This window comes from Aquarana catesbeiana, linkage group LG02 (assembly GCF_042186555.1).
Source record: "Aquarana catesbeiana isolate 2022-GZ linkage group LG02, ASM4218655v1, whole genome shotgun sequence".
Taxonomy (NCBI): Eukaryota; Metazoa; Chordata; class Amphibia; order Anura; family Ranidae; genus Aquarana; species Aquarana catesbeiana.
In genome coordinates this window covers 308,333,946-308,347,125 of record NC_133325.1, presented here as the reverse complement: position 1 = coordinate 308,347,125, position 13,180 = coordinate 308,333,946, and the positions used below count along the sequence as shown (strand labels likewise).

At 45.8% G+C, this 13,180-nt stretch overlaps 1 protein-coding gene across 3 annotated transcripts in view; it reads right to left on the bottom strand.

Moving 5' to 3' along the window:
• The window catches only part of LOC141127830 (inosine-uridine preferring nucleoside hydrolase-like), a 46,164-nt gene extending 40,008 nt beyond the window's left edge, over positions 1-6,156 (bottom strand). The window contains exons 1-2 of one of the 3 annotated variants that reach the window (XM_073614641.1): positions 6,030-6,155; positions 5,801-5,952 (exon numbers count right to left, since the gene is read on the bottom strand). In XM_073614641.1, coding sequence (XP_073470742.1) covers positions 5,801-5,881 — 81 coding nt within the window. In that variant the 5' untranslated portion in view covers positions 5,882-5,952; positions 6,030-6,155. Of the gene's footprint in view, positions 1-3,724; positions 3,843-5,800 lie in introns of those variants that run through there. The other 2 variants (XM_073614645.1, XM_073614640.1) reach the window with 2 other exon arrangements.
• Between the last annotated feature and the right edge of the window lie 7,024 nt (positions 6,157-13,180).

The following is a 13,180-nucleotide window of genomic DNA, read 5'->3' as shown; positions in this document are numbered from 1 at the left end:
TTTTCTTGTCTTTCTTCATTTTCAAAAACAAATGAGAGCTGCAAAATACTCACCATGCCTCTCAGCAAATAGCTTGGGGTGTCTACTTTCCAAAATTGGGTCATTTGGGGGGGGTTTGTGCCACCTGGGCATTCCATGGCCTCCGAAACAGTGATAGGCAGTGAAGAGTGAAATCAAAAATTTACGCCCTTAGAAATCCTGAAGGCGGTGATTGGTTTTTGGGGCCCCATACGCGGCTAGGCTCCCAAAAAGTCACACACATGTGGTATCCCTGTACTCAAGAGAAGCAGCTGAATGTATTTTGGGGTGCAATTCCACATATGCCCATGGCCTGTGTGAGCAATATATCATTTAGTGACAACTTTTTGTAATTTTTTTTTTTTTTGTCATTATTCAATCACTTGGGACAAAAAAAATGAATATTCAATGGGCTCAACATGCCTCTCAGCAATTTCCTTGGGGTGTCTACTTTCCAAAATGGGGTCATTTGGGGGGGGGGGTTGTACTGCCCTGCCATTTTAGCACCTCAAGAAATGACATAGGCAGTCAAACTAAAAGCTGTGTAAATTCCAGAAAATGTACCCTAGTTTGTAGACGCTATAACTTTTGCGCAAACCAATAAATATACGCTTATTGACATTTTTTTTACCAAAGACATGTGGCCGAATACATTTTGGCCTAAATGTATGACTAAAATTGAGTTTATTGGATTTTTTTTATAACAAAAAGTAGAAAATATAATTTTTTTTCAAAATTTTCAGCCTTTTTCCATTTATAGCGCAAAAAATAAAAAACGCAGAGGTGATCAAATACCATCAAAAGAAAGCTCTATTTGTGGGAAGAAAAGGACGCAAATTTCGTTTGGGTACAGCATTGCATGACCGCGCAATTAGCAGTTAAAGCGATGCAGTGCCAAATTGTAAAAAGTGCTCTGGTCAGGAAGGGGGTAAATCCTTCCGGGGCTGAAGTGGTTAACTTTCTTATAGCTTTTAGAGCTCTTACATCTATTGGTTAGTCCAGGTCTATTGCCACTTGATAAGAAAATAAAATCAAAGGGCACAGCTGGCCGTAGTAATATGAAAATAATTAGCGTTTGATTTCTTATGTCTCATTTACACTTGCGGGATGGGTAACAAGTGACTGAGCTGCATTTATACTGACACCCCCCTCCCCCCCCCCCTCCAACTGATCCCTAAAGCTGCAAAGGCAGCTGAATGGGGCTGTACACATGCCATGGTAAAAATGATTCCTCCTCTCAAGTAAATGGGGCAGTGCTGCAACCACGTGTAAGGCATGCTGGTGTAGTGCAGTCCTGTGGCATTTACACGGTTAAAATAAGGGGTGAAGAGGCGACATATCACTTCCTCACTGCCTTTCAAATGCCTCTGAAAAGCGACACACTTTTCAGAAGGGTGGCAAAGTCTTAACCTTAGTCCATTATGGTGGGAATAAAAGTGATGTTATCATTAACAGTGCAGTGCAATAGATACATGCCAATTAATTCCGATCATCAAGAACAGTGCATAAATTTCTTCCCTCTTAAAAAATCATAATTCTCTTATTTAGTAATGCTAAGTGGACCCTGCTATCCTTGTTAGTAATGTACTGTAAATATAAAACATTTTTTGCACCTCATGAGAAAAAGACATTTTTACTGAAACTGGGCTTTAAAAAACCTAGGTATTTTAAAATAGAATTTTATTTATTTATTTTTTTTTTTTAAGCTAGGGGGCTAGAGGAAAGGACAATTTTTAAAATCAGCTTTGCCTTTTTATTTGCATACTTCTGGTCCATTTTACTGTTAAACGTTAGGAAACCTCAAATAAGAGTAAAATACACAAAGAAACCTACAATGTAATGCCTCTGTAATAATGCCCTGTAAAAAGAGTAGGGGGCGGGGCTCTGGAGTGCTGCTGTGCCTGGCCGGGACTGTACTGACTTGTGTGGATTGAGCTGCTGCTGAGGCAGAACGGTGACGGCGGAGGAGAGAGAGGTGTTGGCTGCCTCTGGACACCCAACAACAAGCTGCAATGGGAGGACAAACTTTGTGTAAACAAAGAGACAAACATACACTGTCAACTCCTTAAATAAAAAATACTTGTGATGTTATAGGTTGCTACAATTTTAAAATTTGTTCACACTTTCTAATTTTGGTGATTGCACCCCTGGAGGGTGTTTACTTTAGTTTTTTTTCCATTGTATTATAAACAGTATTGATGCACTGTTGGATTATTTATTTATATGCTGTATTTCCTTCATCATTTATTTATTTGGCGGGGTTACACCTCTGGAGGGTGTCTACCTTTTTGTGTGTGTTTTTTTACAGTATTTTGTGCACTGAATAGTTGTCACTGAGACACTTATTCATTACCACTTGTTGATCACGGATTGCTGACTCTCTCACGGATTATAACCTTTGTAGGGTGTTCACTGTCATTATGTGATTACATTACAGCAAACAGTGCAGCATCATTTTTTATTCATTTTATAAACTTTGTGAAAGTCTCACTTGTGCTGTATGACTTTTCTATGGCCGGTCTGTCTACTGCAGGCAGCATGACTATTCTTTTATTCCTGGCAGCCCATCCTCAGGGGAGCCACTCACATTGGGCACTGTTTGTACCTGCACTCAGTTAATCTTCATAGCTGTGTGTAGTCTGCGCTGCTCATTGCTAATAACAAGTTCTAGGAGTTGTCTGCCTATTGGTGGGTCCCGTCGACTCCGCAGTCGATGGTGTGCAGACAGTGAGGAGATGATGTGCTGCAACCTTCAGCAACCAGTGAGTCGTAATGATGTGCTGTAACTTCTAGCAACCAATAAGTAAGTGGAAATGATGCACAGTAACCTACAGCAACCAATCAGTGAGCCGTAATAATGTGCAGTAACCTCTAGCAATCAGTGAGCTGAAATGATGTGCAGTAACCTCTAGCAACCAATCATTGAACAGTAACGATCTGCTTTAATCTCTAGCAACCAGTGAGTAATATCAATGTACAATGACTTCTAGCAACCAGTGAGCAATAATGTGTACAAACTTCTAGCAACCAGTTAGCGGTAATGATGTGCTATAGCCTCTAGCAACCAATCAGTGAGTGGTAATGATGTGCAGAAACCTCTAGCAACCAATCAGTGAGCAGTAGTCATGTGCAGTAACCTCTAGCAACCAATCAGCAAGCAGACATGCTGTGCTGTAACCTCCAGCAACTGATCAGTGAGCCGTAATGTGTGCTGTAACCTCTAGCAACCAATCAGTGAGTGGTAATGATGCACTGTAACCTCAGGCAACCAGTAGCAATCACTGCCTGATCTGCTGCAGTAAACTGATTTTGAGTCTAGCTGCTATTTATTGTATGTCTCAGAGTGGGGAGCTTCAGGGGACCAAGAAAATGTGTTCCCAGGGTCCAATCAATAGTAAAAATGGCCCTGCATATAGCCTATTAGTAAATATGGTTCCTGCAGCTGGAGGTGCTAGCACTATGTTAATGAAATTTCCCACAGGAGGAAAACGGTCTACTGGTCTTTTTTTCTTCCTGATTCAGATCTGAGTGATATGCTGAGCAAAAAGACAGACTGCATAAAAAAAAAATTTTTCACAGAAAAGATCAATATTTTTCTGTAGGTATACTTAGGTGGTTAGTGTAGTTACACATATCATTAACGTGATATTAAACCTTCTTTTTTTTTTTTTTTTTTTTACAAAACTAACAAACATGTTATACTTACCTGCTCTGTGCAATGGTTTTGCAGAGAGCAGCCACAATCCTCCATTTTCCTCAGGCACGCCCATGTGTGCTTGCTGCTGAGCCTCCCAGTCTGCATATATTGACACAGACTGGGTGACTCGGCCCCGCCTCCCATTCCGTCATCACAGCATGTGATTGACAGCTGCAAGCACTAATGGCTGTCGCTGTTATGAGCCCAATGAGGACAGTGGCGAGAGACGCTGCTCTCATGCAAATCGCTGGGATCGGATTAGGGCTCAGGTAAGAATAAGGAAGGAAGGAGGCTGGGGACTCCTGCAGCACAGGTTTTTTACCTTAATGCATAGAATGCATTAAGGTAAAAAGATCTTGAGGCTTTAGAATCACTTTAGGTTTAGCTCTTTAATACTGTCTTTTTCCCTTAAACAATCTGTATCTGCATTGTTCCTTATTTTCATATGTGCTAGACATAAATACATTTATATAAATGAATAGGGGTAAATACAAATTGACTATGGAATTAAAGAAGTCCAGCCTGAGCTTGTTTGGCTGGGCTTCTCCTAAAGGGCCACAGGAGTGCAATTCATTTTGCACTCCTGTGACCCGTTTTCAGCAGAGAGCGGGCTGAAGTCCGCTCTCTGCTGATGTCACCGAGATCAGTCCAGGCACAGTGTCATCCCGACATTGGAAGTCTGGATCCACCAGGTGCCTTAACTGATGGCAGTCTCAGCCTCTCAGCGAGCCGCTCCCCGCCACTCCACAGCTCAGCGTTCTAGTGAGTGTAGAAGAGCAGAGCAGGAGAGGTGCTGATTGACAGGCAGCAGCTCTCTGCTCAGGGATCTGAGAGAACCGAGTCATCGGTGATGTTTGATCGCTCGGTTCTCAGTGCAGAGACGCCGGGAGACAGATACAGCATCGGACCAATCCTGCATCTACCTAGGTAAGTATGATTAGGGGGAAAAAAAACCAAACCCATACTTCTTTAACCACTTCCCCACTGGCGCACGTCGATGTACAGAATGGCACGGCTGGGCAAATGGGCGTACCTGTAAGTCCCATTGAATTCCCCGTCATGCCATTGCGTGCCGGCCAGGAGCTCCGTGAGTCGGGTCGCGGGTCCCGCGGACTCAATCGCCGCGGGGATACCCACGATCGCCTCACTGAGAGGAAGAACGGGGAGATGCTGATGTAAACAAGCATCTCCCCATTCTGCCTAGTGACAGGCTCACTGATCTCTGCTCCCTGTCATCGGGAGCAGAGATCAGTGACCTGTCACAGATAGCCCATCCCCCCTACAGTTAGAAAACACTCCCTAGTACTGGCTTAAGCCCTCCCCGCCCCCTAGTGGTTAACCTCTTCACTGCCAGTGTCATTTACACAGGAATCAATGCATTTGTATAGCACAGATTGCTGTATAAATGTGAATAGTCCCAAATATGTGTCAAAAATGTCCGATGTGTCCGCCATAATGTCGCAGTCACAATAAAAAAAAATTGCTGATCACCGCCATTACCAGTAAAAAAAAAAAAATTAATAATAAAAATGCCATAAAACTATCCCCTATTTTGTAAATGCTATAACATTTGCGCAAACCAATCAATAAACACTTATTGCGATTTTTTTTTAACCAAAAATATGTAGAATACGTATTGGCCTAAACTGAGGAAAAAAATGTGTTTTTTTAATTATTTTTTGGTGATATTTATTATAGCAAAAAGTAAAAAATAATGCGTTTTTTTCAAAATTGTCGCTATTTTTTTTGTTTATAGTGCAAAAAATAAAAACCACAGAGGTGATCAAATACCACCAAAAGAAAGCTCTATTTGTGGGAAAAAGAGGACGTCAAATTTGTTTGGGAGCCACATCGCACGACCACGCAATTGTCAGTTAAAGCCACGCAGTGCTGAATCGGTTAAAGTACATGAATGGTTAAAGGTTAAAAAAGTAAAAAAAAGTTTTCCTGACATTTTCCCGGCATCATACTAACAGTCTAACCCACCTCTCTCCTATTCTATAGGATCATATAACAATAAATTGAACATCATCAAAAGAAGTCTTTTTTTCTTCTCTAAAAGATCTTGTTGACTGATCTTCTTACCTGGCTGTAGTAAACTATGGCTGAGCACATGACGGAATGAAGACCAATGCTAGATGCCCTGCTACAGACACAATAGAGCATTAAATGGCCTCTATATGTGGTGGTGTCCCCTGCTTGTCAGTCTGATGCCGAATATAGCTCTCGTTCTACAACTGGAGAAACAAGTAATACAGTTAAACGTGGACAACAGGACAGTGGTAGCCAGAGCCGATCCGCCCTACACGCTTACTACGCAAGCTGCGGAGGACCCCCCAGGGCGGATCGACTCTGCTCAGAAGATCCCCAGCAGCCCAGATGGCCTCTCCGTCCTCCTCCCCCGGACTGGCCCCTGATGGAGGAGGGCGGGGCGCCCCCCCCCCTCTCTCTGTCTGTGTTTGGCGGGCGTGCCGTAACAAGGTCCCGCCCCCCTAGACCGGCTCATGTGGTTGTGGATTGAATCAGTGTTTTGCCTATCACACAGACCGGTCTAGGGGGGCGGGACCTTGTTACAGCACGCCCACCAAACACAGACAGAGCTCTGTGATTCAATGGTACTCTGTGTGTGTACCAGCCCAGGCAATGGTGTGCATCATGTGTGGATTGGCACAGTCAGGCAGTATTCTGTGCGGACTCTGACGTAAGGGGGGGCTCTGTGCGGACTCTGACGTAAGGGGGGGCTCTGTGTGGACTCTGACGTGAGGGAGGGGGCTCTGTGTGGACTCTGACGTAAGGAGGGGGCTCTGTGCGGACTCTGACGTAAGGAGGGGGCTCTGTGCGGACTCTGACGTGAGGGAGGGGGCTCTGTGCGGACTCTGACGTAAGGAGGGGGCCCTGTGCGGACTCTGACGTGAGGGAGGGGGCTCTGTGTGGACTCAGACGTAAGGGGGGGCTCTGTGCGGACTCTGATGTAAGGGAGGGGGCTCTGTGTGGACTCTGACGTAAGGGGGGCTCTGTGCGGACTCTGATGTAAGGGAGGGGGCTCTGTGTGGACTCTGACGTAAGGGGGGCTCTGTGCGGACTCTGAAGTAAGGAGGGGGCCCTGTGCGGACTCTGACGTAAGGAGGGGGCCCTGTGCGGACTCTGACGTGAGGGAGGGGGCTCTGTGCGGACTCTGACGTAAGGAGGGGGCTCTGTGTGGACTCTGACATAAGGAGGGGGCTCTGTGTGGACTCTGACGTAAGGGGGGGCTCTGTGCGGACTCTGATGTAAGGGAGGGGGCTCTGTGTGGACTCTGACGTAAGGGGGGCTCTGTGCGGACTCTGATGTAAGGGAGGGGGCTCTGTGTGGACTCTGACGTAAGGGGGGCTCTGTGCGGACTCTGATGTAAGGGAGGGGGCTCTGTGTGGACTCTGACGTAAGGGGGGCTCTGTGCGGACTCTGATGTAAGGGAGGGGGCTCTGTGTGGACTCTGACGTAAGGGGGGCTCTGTGCGGACTCTGATGTAAGGGAGGGGGCTCTGTGTGGACTCTGACGTAAGGGGGGCTCTGTGCGGACTCTGACGTAAGGAGGGGGCTCTGTGCGGACTCTGACGTAAGGGGGGCTCTGTGCGGACTCTGACGTAAGGGGGGCTCTGTGCGGACTCAGACGTAAGGAGTGGGCTCTGTGCGGACTCTGACGTAAGGAGGGGGCCCTGTGCGGACTCTGACGTAAGGGGGGCTCTGTGCGGACTCTGACGTAAGGAGGGGGCTCTGTGTGGACTCTGACGTAAGGGGGGGCTCTGTGCGGACTCTGACGTAAGGGGGGCTCTGTGCGGACTCTGATGTAAGGGAGGGGGCTCTGTGCGGACTCTGACGTAAGGGGGGCTCTGTGCGGACTCTGACGTAAGGAGGGGGCTCTGTGTGGACTCTGACGTAAGGGGGGGCTCTGTGCGGACTCTGACGTAAGGGGGGCTCTGTGCGGACTCTGACGTAAGGAGGGGGCTCTGTGCGGACTCTGACGTAAGGAGGGGGCTCTGTGTGGACTCTGACGTAAGGGGGGGCTCTGTGCGGACTCTGACGTAAGGGGGGGCTCTGTGCGGACTCTGACGTAAGGGGGGCTCTGTGCGGACTCTGATGTAAGGGAGGGGGCTCTGTGTGGACTCTGACGTAAGGGGGGCTCTGTGCGGACTCTGACGTAAGGAGGGGGCTCTGTGCGGACTCTGACGTAAGGGGGGCTCTGTGCGGACTCAGACGTAAGGAGGGGGCTCTGTGCGGACTCTGACGTAAGGAGGGGGCCCTGTGCGGACTCTGACGTGAGGGAGGGGGCCCTGTGCGGACTCTGACGTGAGGGAGGGGGCTCTGTGCGGACTCTGACATAAGGAGGGGGCCCTGTGCGGACTCTGACGTGAGGGAGGGGGCTCTGTGCGGACTCTGACGTAAGGAGGGGGCTCTGTGTGGACTCTGACGTAAGGAGGGGGCTCTGTGTGGACTCTGACGTAAGGGGGGGCTCTGTGCGGACTCTGACGTAAGGGAGGGGGCTCTGTGCGGACTCTGACGTAAGGAGGGGCTTTCTGGGGACACTGATGTAGGGGGAGACTCTCTAAGGACACTGGTTTAAGGGGGGCTCTCTGGGGCCCTGATGTATTCAATAAATACCTCATTCTGTTCTATATTGTTGTACTTATTCTTTGACTGTTTAGTTTAACCACTTCCCTACCCGCCCATAGTCATATGACGTCCTGGGATGGGATCTCCCATGCTGGGTGGACGTCATATGACGTCCTGGGATTCCCGGCCGCCTAGGGGGCGTGCGCGCGCGCGCGCCCGCCGCGTTCCTCGGGACCCGGTGCGTGTGCCCGGCGGCCGCGATGTCTGCCGGGCACCCGCGATTGCCCGTTAACCGGGCCGGCATGTGGATCTGTGTGTGTAAACACACAGATCCACAGCCTGTCAGCTCTGTGGAGAGCGATCTGTGTTCCCAGAACGGAGGAACACTGATCGGTCTCCTCCCCTAGTGCGTCCCCTCCCCCTTCAGTTAGTAATCACTCCCTAGGAAACACATTAACCCCTCCCCGCCCCCTAGTGGTTAACCCCTTCACTGCCTGTCACATTTACACAGTAATCAATGCAATTGTATAGCATTGATCGCTGTATAAATGTGAACGGTCCCAAAAATGTGTCAAAAGTGTCCGATGTGTCCGCCATAATGTCGCAGTCACGAAAAAAAATCGCGATCGCCGCTAAAAAAATAAATAATTTTTTTTTTTTTAAAAATGCCATAAATCTATCCCCTATTTTGTAGACGCTATAACTTTTGCGCAAACCAATCAATATACGCTTATTGCGATTTTTTTTTACCAAAAATATGTAGAAGAATACGTATCGGCCGAAACTGAGGAAAAAATTTGTTTTTTAAAAAAAAAATTGGGATATTTATTATAGCAAAAAGTAAAAAATAGTGTTTTTTTTCAAAATTGTCGCTCTGCTTTTGTTTATAGCGCAAAAAATAAAAACCGCAGAGGCGATCAAATACCACCAAAAGAAAGCTCTATTTGTGGTGAAAAAAGGACGTCAATTTTTTTTGGGTACAACGTCGCACGACCGCGCAATTGACGTTCAAAGTGCGACAGCGCTGAAAACTAAAAATTGGCCTGGGAAGGAAGGGGGTGAAATTGCCCTGTATTGAACCGGTTAAAGAAGGGAGGATTGTATTGGGAGCACTGAAGTGTCAGGTGTGGCAATGACAAATGGTTTACATAGCTCGCGGCATCACGGGGCAGGTAGAGGGCTCCTTAGCAGAATTTTGCTTAGGACCCCAGAGAGGTCAGGATCGACACTGGTGGTAGCCAATGTCAGGAGACAGGGAAAAATGTGTAGTTAGGGCAACTTTGTTCATCCTTTTCCTGTCCGAGTGAGGCTGATGGTCTGGTTCTTGAGAGGGTGAAACAACACAGAAAGGCTGTTCAGAGGAAGTTATTTAGACCATGCCAAGAGCAAGAAAAACCGGTAAGAATTACTGTTGAATGTGAATTTGATTCTGCAAAGACTCAGGTGCAGCATGTATCGGAATTTCTTCAGTCTAGCTTGGGCAAAGGTTAGTTCCCCCAAAGTGCAGCACTTACTAAAATATCATACTCTGCCAACCACTTAGGCCTCATGCACACGAGATGCTGTTAAACTCGCATTCAGAGGCAGTTGGACACTTTTTTCAGCTGCCCCTTAACCCATTCAATGTTATCCTATGTGTCCATGTACACAGTCTCGTTTTTAGGCAATTAACCTCATTTTTCCAGAAGCAAAAAAATGGGTTCAGACGCAAACGTTTTCCACGTTTCAGACGCTAAACGCCGGTACCGCGTTTGCGTTTATAAGTGTTTTTAAAGGAACATTTTACGACCCGAATTTGGGGCCCCATATCTCGGGGCCACTTTGTGCTAGGAACCCCAAATTTGGTGTGCAAACACAGTGGAACTAGCACTACAACATATCCAAATTCGGGGTTCCTAGCACCAAGGGGCCCCAAAGTCAGGTCACAAAATTTCATTCTCTGCTGCAGAAAAGTGCTTGAAATTTTGTGACCTGACTTTGGGGCCACTTGGTGCTAGGAACCCCAAATGTGGTGTGCTAACACAGTGGAACTAACACTATAACATATGCAAATTTGGGGTTCCTAGCACTAAGTGACCTTGAGATATGAACAACACAAATACCAGAGTTGTCAAGCAACTTAGGTCCAAGTGCTCATGGAGTAAACTAAGATGGAAAAAGTCCAATTAAACTAATTAACAGCTGCTGTTATAAAAACAAGAAAACAATGATACAGCACAATATACTCTCTTATAAGGAGGAAGTATTAACAGCGCTAATACTGAGCTTTAACAGTGTAATATATAAACTCTCACAAGAAGGTTAGAGTAGACATGAGGTAGATGTTCATAAAACATATGAAAAATATATCTATAGGTATATATATAAAGAGTCCAATGATATGTATAAGAACCCACAGTCCCAAATAAATAGTTCATAAAAAAACACAGAGCAGTGTAAAACACACTGATTATGTCAGCTGCATAGACTCAAAGGTAACATAAATAGTTCATTGCATGAAGAGGACAGTGATCATAATTAGAGAATATATTTCTTCTGGAGTGCAGCAACTAGACCATCACCACATCACCGCGTGAAAAACCCTTATGGATGTGAGCTTACCAGAGGTAAGACAAAGACAAGCCTGTCAGCTCCTTTTCGCATGCCCTCTGAAGACAGAATCCCGAAACGCGTCAGAGCGTGACCACGCGACCTACCAGCTAGAGACAAGCAGCGTCATCCCGGGACTCATCGAGGTGGGCCGGCGTTCTCAGTTCCAACCAGCGGTGAGCTGATGCTGTAAAAGTCAAAGCTGTTTTTTACTTCTACTATGTAAGCGCAATTGCTTAAGGGGGGAATCTCTGTGGGTTTGGTATAAATAAACTGTTTTACACTATGGAGAGCCTCCCCTTCTATTTTTTCTACATGTTAATACATGATCTTGACTAAGGGAATCTGGAGGTGGAGGAGTTGATCCTTGAGAGAAAAGGAGCTGACAGGCTTGTCTTTGTCTTACCTCTGGTAAGCTCACATCACGCGGTGATGTGGTGATGGTCTAGTTGCTGCACTCCAGAAGAAATATATTCTCTAATTATGATCACTGTCCTCTTCATGCAATGAACTATTTATGTTACCTTTGAGTCTATGCAGCTGACATAAGCAGTGTGTTTTACACTGCTCTGTGTTTTTTATGAACTATCTATTTGGGACTGTGGGTTCTCATACATATCATTGGACTCTTTATATATTTTTATATATATATATATATATATATATATATATATATATATATATATATATATATATATATACCTATAGATATATTTTTCATATGTTTTATGAACATCTACCTCATGTTTACTCTCACCTTTTTGTGAGTTTATATATTACACTGTTAAAGCTCAGTATTAGCACTGTTAATACTTCCTCCTTATAAGAGAGTATAGTGACCTTGAGATATGGGGCCCCAAAGTCGGGTCACAAAATGTCATTCTCTTCTGCAGAAAAGTGCTTGACATTTTGCGACCCGACTTTGGGGCCCCATATCTCGGGGCCACTTGGTGCTAGGAACCCCAACTTTGGTGTGCTAACACAGTTGGACTAACTCTGTAACATATCCAAATTTGGGGTTCCTAGCACCATGGGGCCCCAATGTCATTCTCTGCTGCAGAAGTGCTTGACATTTTGCAACCTGACTTTGGGGCCCCATATCACGGGGCCACTTGGTGCTAGGAATTCCAAATTTGGATATGTTGTAGTGCTACTGTGTTAGCACACCAAATTTGGGGTTCCTAGCACCAAGTGGCCCCAAAGTTGGGTCGCAAAATGTCATTCTCTGCTCTGCAAACGCGGAAAAACAGGTGTTTCTAAACGGCGGTTTCGGCTTTTAAAAACATGTGTTCAGCAGAGTTTGCACCAGCGTCTCGTGTGCATGAGGCCTTAATCATTCAGTTCCCGAAAGCAGCACTCTGCATCACACCCCCTGAAGGACTCTTTCCCTAGTGGCATTTATCCATGGTACTGGACTATTTCATGGGGTCATCTTTGGAATTCCTCCAATAGGATAGTCTTTTGGCTGTTATCCCCGAAGAGCATCCCTACTTGAAATTTAACCAGGATAGGTTGGCTTTAGTACCATTGATGCAGTTTCTTCCAAAGGTGGCTCACCCTTCCATATAAATTGCAGCCTTTTCTTTCTAATTCTCCAGTTGTGTGGAGCCCTCAATTGTTGGACTTTGCTAGAGTCCTCACGGCCTACCTGGAAGCCACTGCTTCAATTAGACACTTGGAGGATCTGTTCAATATCCCACAGTTGAAGCATAAGGATAAAGAGGTGTCTTTCTCACTTATTAAAGTAATTCACTAGACCTATGGAGCTAAATATCTGCTGCTGCCAGAGGAGGTGATCACTGTTTATATGCAATATTTCAGGTTCCCAGTGGCTATCAGCAGACACCATCTGCAAGGCAGCTTCATAGTCCTCTGTGTGCACATTCCTCTTTCGCTACCACGTTGACCTGGCTTCTCTTGCCAAGGTGGAATTTGGCTGGGAGGTTCTCTGAAAACTCTTTAGATTAAAGGGTAACTCCACTTTCCCGAGGGAAAAAAATATCAAATAAAGAAAAAAATATATAGCATATACAATATGACACAAGTCATATTGTAATTGAATATTATGAAAAATTACCTTTCTTTTTCAATCTGCAGCTCTGTAATTTTCTGAAATGCAATATGGCTACCTGGAAGTGTTCTGTACACATAATGTATACAGAATGTTCCCCAGAAATTTCCTGCTTGTGTGATTGGCTCACCAATTTTCCCAGAAGTCTGTCCTAAGATACAAGTCAGATTTCAGGCATCCCCTGCAACAAAAATGTCATTTTCAGTGAGATACTTC